The sequence below is a fragment of the Rhodnius prolixus genome, unplaced genomic scaffold (assembly GCF_049639745.1).
Source record: "Rhodnius prolixus isolate KJV_2025 unplaced genomic scaffold, Rpr scaffold_1, whole genome shotgun sequence".
In the NCBI taxonomy this organism is placed as follows: domain Eukaryota; kingdom Metazoa; phylum Arthropoda; class Insecta; order Hemiptera; family Reduviidae; genus Rhodnius; species Rhodnius prolixus.
The window spans coordinates 16,145,114-16,157,464 of record NW_027411581.1 but is presented as its reverse complement, the minus strand read 5'-3'; the positions used below and the strand labels follow the sequence as shown (position 1 = coordinate 16,157,464).

At 33.0% G+C, this 12,351-nt stretch overlaps 4 protein-coding genes and 1 long non-coding RNA gene across 5 annotated transcripts in view; 2 read left to right on the top strand and 3 right to left on the bottom strand.

The window, feature by feature from the left end:
• LOC141447220 (uncharacterized) overlaps nt 1-5,141 on the top strand; it is a 111,093-nt gene extending 105,952 nt beyond the window's left edge. The window contains exon 2 of the long non-coding RNA XR_012454217.1: nt 4,889-5,141. This is a non-coding gene — a long non-coding RNA (uncharacterized lncRNA). The remainder of the gene's footprint in view (nt 1-4,888) is intronic.
• On the top strand, nt 2,538-5,141 carry LOC141447103 (nicolin-1-like). The gene is made up of 3 exons (XM_074114309.1): nt 2,538-3,130; nt 3,297-3,523; nt 4,573-5,141. Exons 1-3 carry the CDS (start codon nt 2,927-2,929, stop codon nt 4,778-4,780), a joined length of 639 nt encoding a protein of 212 aa, XP_073970410.1. The 5' UTR covers nt 2,538-2,926; the 3' UTR covers nt 4,781-5,141.
• A 1,173-nt stretch (nt 5,142-6,314) lies between these two features.
• Pstk (Phosphoseryl tRNA kinase) lies at nt 6,315-7,295 on the bottom strand. Its single transcript, XM_074114279.1, has one exon. It carries the CDS (start codon nt 7,293-7,295, stop codon nt 6,468-6,470), a length of 828 nt encoding a protein of 275 aa, XP_073970380.1. The 3' UTR covers nt 6,315-6,467.
• On the bottom strand, nt 6,315-7,914 carry LOC141447165 (mitochondrial import inner membrane translocase subunit Tim10 B-like). Its single transcript, XM_074114447.1, has 3 exons — nt 7,755-7,914; nt 7,596-7,691; nt 6,315-7,521 (listed from the first exon to the last, which is right to left on the bottom strand). Exons 1-3 carry the CDS (start codon nt 7,839-7,841, stop codon nt 7,366-7,368), a joined length of 339 nt encoding a protein of 112 aa, XP_073970548.1. The 5' UTR covers nt 7,842-7,914; the 3' UTR covers nt 6,315-7,365.
• Nucleotides 7,915-11,015: 3,101 nt separating this feature from the next.
• Mst85C lies at nt 11,016-12,351 on the bottom strand. Its single transcript, XM_074114334.1, has one exon. It carries the CDS (start codon nt 12,166-12,168, stop codon nt 11,602-11,604), a length of 567 nt encoding a protein of 188 aa, XP_073970435.1. The 5' UTR covers nt 12,169-12,351; the 3' UTR covers nt 11,016-11,601.

Below are 12,351 nucleotides of genomic sequence, written 5' to 3'. Positions count from 1 at the left end.
AGTTTTGAGATATTTTGTTCGCACACCCATGTTAACACGCACCATGACCATTTTCTAAAAATAACTTTATCGCGTTCAGAGGAGCCCAAAACGTACATTTCCTCTGAAAAAAAAAACTTGACACAATCGCAAAATATTTTCCTTCTAGTACAAGAACGTAATAAGACGACAATTATAATGAAAATCTCATTGATGATGACGCGTTGAAACTGCGAACAAAATACAATATAAGATCATTAGGTAGCCTTAACTCAGGAAACATGACAGTGCTCTTTTACGTGTTTATTATGAATGCCTTGTCAAAGCTGCTTAGTCATGTATTTCCCCGATAATATTTAAAGCGACATGACTCATGGTTATTCACTTGTGATTGCGACAAACACGTTCAGAGAGATTTTAAAAAGAACAAGGGTGCCACCCTATCTATTGGATAACAGCGAAACTACTGAGGACCAAAAACGTTTACTTTATTCATTAAAAACCTGGTGTGAACACTTACTGTACTTTTTTAAATTTACCTCTTAAAACTTTTATTTAATGCAGATTCCAAGACATTTATAATTCTTAATATCTACACCATTTAATTTGTAAAACAATAACATGACACTTGACATGAAACTTTCGAGGAAAGCATACCTCATCTCTATTCTGAAGTGATTCAAATAAGAAAGAGCAGTTTTCAAAAAATTACAGAAAAGTAAAATTTATCCTGTAAAATATAAGTTTAAAGAAAATGGTTGGAGCTCTTATTTAAGAAAATCTCGAAAAAGTAACTCCCTCACTTGCTTAAGATTCAGCTCCGCAAAAAAAAAAAAAATACAACTATATACAGGGTGTCCCAAGCTATATGGATAACGACTTTTTCTCGGAAACTAAGATAGCTAGAGAAAAAAACTTAAAAAATACATGTTCCCTTAGTTTTTTGTTAGAAATCCAAATTTTATTTGCAAATTTTTTTTTGGTGCTTCCAGAAGCGAGATACAGGCACCAACTTCATTTTTTCAAATGAGGAGGTGTTGCTTTTATTTCAGAAATAGATTCCTCTATTTTTTTTAAGAAAAATTTACTTGAACGGTTTTTTTTTCTTTGAGCGATATTTTACAAGTTATGAATGAAAACATGATTCTTATAATAAATTTCAAAATGTTAATATTATAACAGTTTTTTGATTGAATAAGAAGAAAAGTACTATTTTATTATAAATTTCACTCCTCATTAATATTACGGATCATGCTCGAAATGGCCTCCACCATTAGAGCTGCACAGACATGCTCTTTCTTGCCAATTGTCCCTTACTGCCAAAGAAATAGATTCGAATTTAACCGAGTTACAGGCATCTATTATTCTTTGCTTTAGTTCATCTACAGATGCAATTCCGGCTTGATTCTGATATACCTAGATTTAGAAATGCTTTTAGATAAGCAGAAATAAGAAAAGAAAGAAAAAAGTTATGAATAATCACCTGGTTTTTCATGTATCCCCTAAGGAAATAGTCCATAGGCGTCAAATCCGGTGAACGAGGTGGCCACTGAATCGCCCCCCCGTGTCGATATCATCATCATGCTGGCACTTTTTATAAAAGTTTCGTTGCCTAATAGGCTTTCAAACTGTATATCATTTTCCAGTATTCCTTTTATCTTCGTATGGGAAATTACATTTGTTTTGCAAGAAAACGTGTTCACGAGCACTCAACAATGTTAGTTTATCAAGTTGTTTAATTCATTGAAAAACTCTTTTAGGTGGGCCAGTAGTCAATTTTTAAAGTAGATTGTCTTAAAAAAAGGAAGTCAAAGGTTACAAATTGCCTTTTAAACATTTACTTCTGATCTGACTGAAATATTTGAGAAAATGTTAGGAAATATTTCAAACAAGTGCTATTTCTATAATCGAAGGTTAATTTGCTTACTTTCAAATAGGGTACAATAGAAAATTTTGAAAAACCAAGTCTAACAGATCAGGGAAGTTTATTTATAAGATACCTAGTTGCATTGGTTAATTCCAGATTCCGATATAATTGGGTTCAAAGGGTTGTTAAGGCTTATTCACATTCTTGTCTTTTTTAACACTGCAGTTATGTGTGAAATTGTAATTTAGAGTAAGTAAAAACTATATGAATTTTTAAAAAAATAGAAAAAAAACAGATAATACGATATATTTGTTGAATTTAGACGTTTTATTTTTTCATTTGATTCCTGCCATAATCTCCCCTATAACCCAAAATAGTAAAATAAAATGAAGTTGTACTTCTGTCATGAATAAAAAAAGATAAGACTAATACGCCATTAAGAAAATGAGGCATGTATTTCGCGGTAGTTGATTGAAAATGGACTGCAGTTTCTGGCAACAAGTCGGGGATGTCATTTCCAGAGTCAACCGAAAATAAACAAATTTATATGACACAAAAATTCTTTTGGGTTTATAATGTACTAATGCGCTTAAATTAAAGTGAATAACGCGCCTCTGTTAGACCTGTATGTCTTAGATGCGGTCGAGTCTGAAAAACGAAATAAATAGAATGTGATGATCTCTAATCGCCTTTCTCGTATTATCCTGGTAGACATACTCTACATGAACTGTATTTTGGCTTCCGAACTCACTTTTAGACTTTCTAAATAATAATATCTGACAAGCGATCGCTTTTAAATTGGTTCTAACTTTTTTTTGTACAGCAGAATCCATTCATCACACTATTTCGTTTCAGCAATTATACTAATAAGTCATATATAATACCGTTTTATTACATTCTTTAGATTCGTAAGTAACTATAGCTATTGTAATGATTAACTATTGGATTTTACGGATAATTATCGATATTAAGTTTGAAAGTAATAGTTATTGCTTGGAATGATACCAAGTTTCCTTAGATACAAATAAACACCGAATAAGGAAAGAGTAAAATCTATAATAGATTTATTTTAACTTATTAATGGAATCATCTAGCGATAATCCATTATGTCGAGAAACAGTAGCATTCACAGTGAAAGGCCCAGTACCAATTTTTTTACAAGAACAGCATGCGTCTAAAACAGGTTGTTCTTCCATCGATATACTTCTGACAACTCCAGGTCGTGTGAGAGAGATTCTTTTTAGAAATTATTATGTAGCAAATGTTGGTGTGTTATTGATTAAGGTTTGTACCTTTTTTTGATCATTATAGAAACTAGTAGTTTAGATAGAACCTCAGGTATACTATAAGAATGAATGAATCAAAATACCCCTAGATCTATGCATTTTGAATACAAAAAAAATTAAGAAAAATCTGCCTTGTTTTCTAAAGTAGGGCAACTTTTTTTTAGGAGAACGACAATAAACCTTACCAGTGGCAACCCGCAATCCAAAAGAAAATTTTGATGCCTGATGCACATTTGGAAAACTGCAGTCAAGATGTTTTCTCAATTTTAGCCAGTGAAAGCGCGATTGATTGGAATTGCGTACTGATGTTTCGTCTCATTCTTAGGCAACCATCTCAAATATGGGGCTCTTTCAAATTAGAAGAAATTAACTTATATGCAGATCTGCCGAGGTTGGATATTTGTAATTTATTAAGAAGATATATAATTATAACTTGAAAGTAAAAAAGGCTACAAATTTATAATTTTTAAATTAATGTTTACATTTTAGAGAAGGTAAAATAATTTAATGTTTATAAAATTATAGAAATACAATTAAAAAACCCATATTTTTCTTTAGACAGTAGATAGTTCGAAATAATTCTGGGAGATTCTTTCGTGTTCATCTTTTAAAACTGTAAAAGTGATTGGATGCAAACCCCTTTAAAGTAGCAATTCTATTATTTAATGTTACTCGAAGTAAGAGAGCACAGAAAGCCGTGTTGCTAAGAGCAGTTTTTTCCATTTTGAAGCCCAGTTCCAGATTAAATTATCAAATGAAAACTGTGGTACGGACAAAGATCTTTCCGCAAGAAAGAGAGAGCGCTTCATGCTATTCAAAATATTCCATGGAAAAGAATTCTCAAGGTTTTACCCTATCTAGCACATCAATTGGTTGACTTAGGAGCCATCAACTTCTTTTCTTCGGAAAGAAATTTGTTTTTTTCAATTCTTGGCCATTTTGCCTGGTGCCAGATTAGGCTTATTAGCTTAGGCAGGTTAGCCTACGTTATAAATTTGACATTAGGCTTACTGATTTGTCTCTATCTCAGACAAAGTAGGAGGAACTGAAAAATAAGAAAACCAAAAAAAGAAAACAAGGTGAGACAGTCAACAGTAGTTTTCAGTGCTGATATTTCTGGCTCGCTGTTAATTGATTCTGATAAACTTACATATAGTCACAAAGTTAAATAAATTTGTTATATATTTCATTTGTTTTTCTATTCGTGTTCACAATTAGCATGTTTCCTTCAAACGTACTACCTGAAATCTGAAATAAAGCGGCAATCATATTTTACATAACTCTTTAATTAATAATTAAGCGCTCCCTAGAAAAATAGTTCAAAAATAAATTAGAGATAACCATTGTAACAATTTCTTATGAATTATCAAACGTGGGTGTGTAGTAAACATTAAAAAAAAAAAAAAAAAAAAATAGTAACAAACTTCTACTTTTTTTCAGATTCAATCTAGCACCTTCTCTACCTTCAGCGCTTCACTGTGAAAACAGCCGTATGCTGGAGCTGATTAGAAAACAGACAATGACGGCGCTCATGTATTCTTCGATCAAAGAAGCTAATTCAAATAATACCACTACCTCAGCGGGCTTTAACAGATATGAACCCAAACAGGCCTGCGGCTATGAAATAGTTAAACTTAGCCAACTTTAAAAGTGATTTTTGTGCCCTCGAGCACACAGCTTCCAATTTTTTTTAGAAAACCTGTGGCCTTCCTGCGAATTAGATAGCCATTTTTCTTTAAACATAAAATAATAACAGCTTTGAGGGAAGGGATTAGCTATGAGGTTAGCATACTGGACTCCCACGCGGAGGTCCCGGGTTCGAATCCAGCAGCTGACCCTTAGATTTTCTCTTCCTAGGAGCTTCTTACAGCTCACTGTCCGGTGATGGACAGTGTTGTCTGTAACGAGAGAACACTGTCCGGAGGCCGGCAGTGCACTGGAAAAAGCTCCGGGCGCTAATGACCTCAGCTGTTGATGCGCCAAAAAAAAAAAAAAAAAAAAAAAAATAACAGCTTTGAGACTGCACGCATTATACATGATAAATTGGAACAATTGCTGAACGATAATAACTGTTCTAGCTTCATTTGTAAAAATAGATAAGCTTATCCCATAATAAAAAAACAAAACATTTATCATTCAAGAGCAAATGTTAATTTTTGATATTTAAAAGAAGATGGAAATTAAGAATGCATATTTACTTTGGTCTAGCAATCACGGTACAGAAGCGAGCTAAGAACGTCCGGACAAGGAGGACTCAAAACGTTCATTTTCAATAAAAGGTCCCTTTGCTATTGGTTTGCTCACAGCACACTCGAAGAAACTGGTTGTTTTCTTTTAACACAAGGTCTATCCGTACATTCATACCCGTCTTATGATGTATGCTAATTTAGGAGTCTACTGTGAAGAAGTCTATTGACATGAAGGAAAAAATATTAGTTTTGCAATTATTTTAATTTCAGTTTTTAAAAAGAACAGGGGAGTCAAATAGACCGCCTTTGATTAACAGAGCACAAGTTGGATGAAAAAATTATTTCAACATTCAAATATTGTCTATTCCAGAGCTATTTAAAAGTTTTGCGCTTATTCACCTGGGATAGCACGTCTGAATATACATACATTACAATGTTTTAATTAAAACATTAAACAATTTTCAAATATGTTTAACTGAAATCCTTCAAAATTGTATTTCTGCTAATATTTTCATTAAATTCGATGCATTTTCCTTCCTGAGTTGGGGCAATCAATTCTCTCACCAGGTCGGAGAACTAAAAAGAAAATTCTTTATAGCACTAAAAAAATCCTGCGATTTTCTTTAATTTTTGGTTTCTACTTATTCTGAGTTAAAAATCAATGTGTTGTTTTTTTAAGAAAAACAATGTTTAGTAAATTAGAAAACAAATGTACAACCAATACATATTTTTGAACTACTCAAAATATTTATTTCAACTATCTGTAAAGCAACTCTACAAATAATTTCTTCGATTATGCCATTTTTCCCAGTATATTTAAAAATAAAATGTTGATTTGTATTTCGTTAAATTCGAAATTTTACTTATTACGGAATATAGAATTTTTAAAAAAGTAAATGAAATGGCCACTAAGAAAAAGGAACTAACTATGATCCAATTATTTAAAAAAGGCAATAAGTTTGGAAAGAGGCATTTGATGTAATTTTTTCAATGAACACTTAAAAAAACATTTATTTAAGTAGACTTCAAAAATTCTCAAAAGCAAAAATTTATTTAACCAAATTAAAGTTGCATTGAAATTTAACAATAAATTTAAAGCCATTTCCAGGGCCTTTATCCACTCAGATTATAATTTTAAATCATGACTTAACTAAAATTGTTTCCTCTTAAGTACTTCAGGAAATATTCTGAATACAATTCGATACAGTTTTCTTCCTGAGTATTGGGTAGAATTATCTCACCAGCTCGGACACTGCTTAAAATATGTTGACGTCTCTTTAACAGCTTTAAGTTATACAATTTGGAAACATCTAAAGTTTCTTTCCGTTTCAGAATAAGAGCGTTAACTACTTTTCGAAGTGCAATGTCAGCTAGATGTAAAGTATTTTGGGGTATAACTTCTTGTTTAGTTTTTTGAAAATTCTTGACGGGATTTAAACAGCAGTTATCAAGAACCTTTTCTATACTTAACCATTCATTTTGACTTAAAGTTTGATTAGAAAGAATTAGGACGTTTGTCTCCCAACTATTAGCGGAATTTGGGACCTCCAGAAGTGCGTTCATTTTTAAGATTGTACTGTCTGCTACTGGATTAATTCTTTGCCTGTTCAGTTTTAGGCATATTTCTAAAGGGGTAGATAAATAAATTTCACAGAATCCTAAACTGTACTCCCTAGAAAGTTGGTAGTATTCATACCTCATACTTCTGTAGAACATATTATCATCTAGTATTATTAATGTTGATCTAGCTGAGCTCGTTATATATTTCTGAATGAGTTTTGTAACTGAAGAATGTACAGCGGATCGTTTACTTTTCCAAGAAATACCACCATCCCACATAATCTCATTATCAAAGCTAACAACAACTACATTATATTTCATCTGATAGTGAGTCATGATATCTCGCGCCAAAGTGGTTTTACCACTAGCAGGAAGACCTACTAAACAAACAAGGCACACAGATACTTTTGGCATTTTATAAAAGTATATATCAGGTTAGAATAAGATAGACTTCACACTTTTTTAAAATCTATAACAAACAATTTTACATAGAACTGTTTTCCTTTACTTCAGCTTCTTGCAACTTTGACATTTCATCTATTCTACGTTGTACTATTTCTGGTTGTATTTCGATGTAAACTTGCATTAGTTGGTGATTTAATCCTATATACTTTTTCACACATCGATCGGCACAAATAGCCTGTAAAAATGTCATTAAAGTTAATTAATGAGTAACCTATTATACAAAAAAAATAAAAAAATAGTAATACGTACCTCTTCGTCTGATGTTTTTCTGTCAGCAAAGGAAGTTATGCAGTGGTTGAAACAAGTTTCAGCTATCCTATTATATACTTCCATGAAATCCTTCAACTGAAAAGCATTTCTTGATTTCGATTTCTCATAATTGACTATATAATAATAATAAAAACTTACCTGTCTTATTTGGGGATCGTTCATAATAAGGTGACAAAATTTAGCAGCAAAAATTATTCTTCGCAAATTGTTTGACAGATACTCCATTCACACAACAGCAACATAATTTTACTCATTGGAATTAACAAGAAGGTAACAAATTTACCTATCGATTAGGATTCTTGATCACCCCATTTGATAAATTTGTTTAAAATAAGCATCATTAACTTGGGTATATGAAAATTAAGTTTTGTTTTTAAATTTAAATAATTATAGTTGGTGTTCCAGAAAGTCCAACCATGGACTGGTCCCTTGTACTTTGTTTCCCGGGTTTGGCCCCCAAACCACTTTTCTATCACTACTGTGTCAACGGAAGAAAGTGTCTAATGTAACTTCAAACAACTTTTTCTAACCGTAATTAAATTTTTTCCACTTTGAATTTGTAAAACTCGTTGACTTCCATATCATTAAAGTTCATTACAATAAGAGAATTTGGCTGTTGGAAACCACTGAAATCAGTATTTCTTCCGAAAAGGTTGCAGACGGCATGATAGATATTTATGTTGTGTTAATGTTTAAACAAAAAGTAAACTTCTTGCTGCTAGCTAGAAAATTACAGAATTCTTGAGGAAGTTCGAAAATAATCGATAAAATGTGAGGAAGCTCACATCTGTAAACCAACAGTCTTCCAATTCAGAACTTCCCACCTTACATACGGATTCGCTCATTCCGTATGATCCAAGGTGCACTCAAAGAGTCAAAGTACATTAATTTGGAATATTTCCAGCTTTTTAGTCTCCATAAGGAAGCATAAGTAAATAAGAGTCTAAGAATAGACATGTACAGACACCTGGAGCATACTCACACACACTTCCGTCGGTCATTTGTAAAACAGTCAATAATTTTGTCTAATGTGGCCTATGTGCTATCTATAGCTGCAGGAAGAATGTAATTTCTCGAAAAAAGGAGGTGGTCGCCTGCGTAAGTTGCTAGAATGGAAGAAGAGCAAATAAGAATGTCACTTTGGTGAATCCTATGTAGAATAGGAATGAGAACCGAGCCAAAGCAACTCCATTCTTAAATACTGAGGTTTGGTTTTTTTACTGAGGTTTTAAATACTGAAACACTTATCTCAAATCTCCTGTGATAATGAAGATAGTTTTTTTGTAAATGAGTAATAAGGTGTCTTTGTTGAGTAATGTCCATAGACGAGTTCATCATGCTATACCGTGTCTTTTTGATGTAGCATGCTGAAGTCCGTTGATTATGGCGGAGAGTAAAGTGTGTCGCTTGGTGATTTTCGTGGCTATCTCTCTAAAGTTCTGTGGTGGTAGGTGTTAGTGTTTGTAGACAGTCCCTTTATTTATGAAATTGTGGCTCACACAATAGTGGGCACATTTCTATCGTGGATTGTCTCATCACTCAGTTGATTAGCGTTTGTGATCTGAGTCCCTAGCTCGTTGCCAAAGTCTTCGATATTTGTTTTTATCAAGTTCAGCGAAATTCCTGGACAATGTACAAATGTATCATTATTTTACTATGTAGTCTTGGCTCGGTTTACGTTTAGTAATAGGTCATGTAATGTTATTGATTGTTTGTATAAAGTATTTGATAATGGAGTCAATTTGTTCACTTGTTTTCAGATAAGGGGCCATTTGGATCGTGTTCTAAAATTATCTTAGTCAACTATGCCTGTAAACAACTCTTGAGTAGCAGGCTCAATGCAGAATCCATCTTACAGAGAAGCTCCACTGGAAAATTACTGGTGCAGCTGGATGTTAAAGTTTCGAATGAGCAAATGTCTGAAGAGTATAGTCCTTTGTTCGGTTAGTTGTTGATTATTAAAATACAAAAGTCACAGTCTAGAAGTATACGTCCGTGGGTATTAGTAGATCTACGTCCCTAACTAAAATCGTGTGTTAACTGTTAAGATTCCCTAGCAGTATTGTAGGATTTTAAGAAAATGTGCCAGGAGGTTTCAAGATTTAGCTTGAAGTAAGTAACACACATATATTGCTCCATGTTTGTGTAATACAAAAGTGGTACACGCTCAAGAGGTAGCAACCTGAAAAGTGTTCCACTTTGCACTTTCGCCTGCAACTATGCAGGATACATGGGTCGGGAGGTCAGTCGACTATACAGACTTGATACCATGCGATTTTCAATTTAGTGTCCTGGTAAATTCGATTTCTATAGCACCATTTAAATTGGTCTCTTATCTCTTCAGAAAATCACCAAAAGTACCAGTTTTGGCTCTAATTATGATGGTTTCTTAGGTTGAGAAATTACAGTTAGATTGTTTTTGGTAAGAAGTTAGTGAGTGAATTTGTGAGATATGAAGTTATTTGTGGTCTGAAAGGCTGGATTATTTGTCTGTTCAGGTTGCTGTGTTTTGTGAATTAGATGTCGATGGGTGGGTGGTTCTAGAGTTCTTCCTTTCCAATTATAAGGGCTCTGTCAGTTTTTTCCTGTGCTGTTTCTGTTTTTAGGATATGTGACCATGACTCTGAAGTATAATCACATGATGACGGTTTTCCTTAATTGCGGTTTTCATGTGTTTCGGTACTTAATATGATTTGAAGAAGTTGATTGTGTTGTCGTCGTCCACAGTTAGCTGAGATATCGTTCCCACAGTGCATTCACTTCGGTTTTTCTAATTCCTTATGAGGACATTAGATTTAGTAAGCATCGGATCAATTTAACAAACCTGAGGCTAGGTAAAAAAAGTGATTAGTTCGTTTTTCTGGCAATTGGTTATAGAATTTGAAAAGATTTTTATCAGGGCTTCACAGTAATTACAGTATGACACAGAATTTTCACTTACAAAATCGATTTTGCCTCTAATTTATTAGCGATTTCTAGCACTTTCTGTGTGGGTGGATTCCTCATGCTCTTGAATATATATTTAGTAGTTTAGATCCAAACGAAAAAAAGAAATCTGAAGCACAATTTCTGAGGGCAGAGATTGGTGGTTAACGTTAGTATACTCCCATACAGAGATCTCCAAATTGAATTCACCTGAAGGCTCTAAGATTTTCTCTTCTGGCGCTCGTGTCCAATGTTGATGAAGATAATATTCATACGCCTTAATTTTTTTTTTAGAAAAGTGATCTTTATCCTGACATTAATGGCGTTAGAAATGAAAATGAGAACTAATTAAATTAATATTCATTTAGCACCAACTTGTTTCAAAATGCTTCTATCCAAGAAAAAAAATCACGTGAAGTGAATCCTTGGAAATAAAATTCAAAGTAATGTACTGGAAAAAATACATACAAAGGCGACGTTTAAAATATGCTTTATTACTTAATAATAAAAAATTATAATTAAAAATTACTTTAACCAAATGTCAAAATGAAGTAAGTGATAAAGCATTACCACAAATCATTAGATAAATTGCAAATTAAATTTGTTCTGTTTTTTGTTTTGTATTTACCGCAATGCGTACATTATTTTTTATGTTTCTGCCACATTCAAATAAGCATGAATGACGAAAAGCAGCAAAACTATATCAAATTTCATTAGCACATTTCATCGTAACGTTCCTTAAACTAGAAAATTTTTCACTTTAAAACAGTGCTCTTTGTTATGATCACCGATTAGATTTGGTGAACGTTTTAATAAAAAAAATCAAAAGTAGCTTAGAAAATAGTGGTAGCACATTTACATAAATACATCAAACATGACGAATATGAGTTATAACGGTCAACATACAATTATTTACATTTGTATTGTAAGATTTAAGAGATCCTAATAAAGCTTAACTAGAGAAATGTATTTTACTTAAAAAAAAATATTTACAGGGATTACTTGAAATGAATCACGTAACTGGCGATTTACAAATATTTAATGTCTCTCACTAACAAATTCAAATAGTACGAGTAAAGAATCCATTCAAATCATGGGATGGTGAACTATTATTATTATCATCATCTTCATTCATTTCTACATCTCCAACGGTTGACGTCTGGGATGTTCGTTCGGAATTCATGACTTCATCTGTGGTGACAGCACTCTCATGAGAAAATGTTTTTAGATACTTTCCAAGATCTCCCACAGGTGGTTGCCACAATACTAATGCGTTGGTTGGTCTCCGGTACTTATCCATTATGTGTTTGGGCAAAACTGGTGCAACAACTTTCTGAAGGGCTCTTATCTCATCACACATTACCAGCGTTGGTAAAGACTGTTTTTCTTCTAACCCAATTGCTGGAGCGCTTTCTTCAGCTAATGCTGAACTGCCACCACCGTGAGATGTGTAGTCTTTACTCAAGTGGATACCTTTTAACTGGGACACCATCTTTTCTTCAGTAATCAAAACTTTTGGTGGTGGAAGTAAATCGGCAGGGACTTCGTCTTTCAGTTTCCTCTTATGGTACCATGGTACATTGTAATGAGCACTGTTTGGGCGGAATGACATATTTGGATGCCACATATTTAAATACTTTGTTTACTTGACACACCTCTAATCATGAATGAAAGAAGGTGATTATATAAGTAGAAATACTGGAATGGATATTTTATTTCTAACTTATATTCACATAGCCGTACACAATATAAACAGTAAACACTAAAGGATAACCACTGTACGTAATCATCTGACATAGTTTATTTTTAT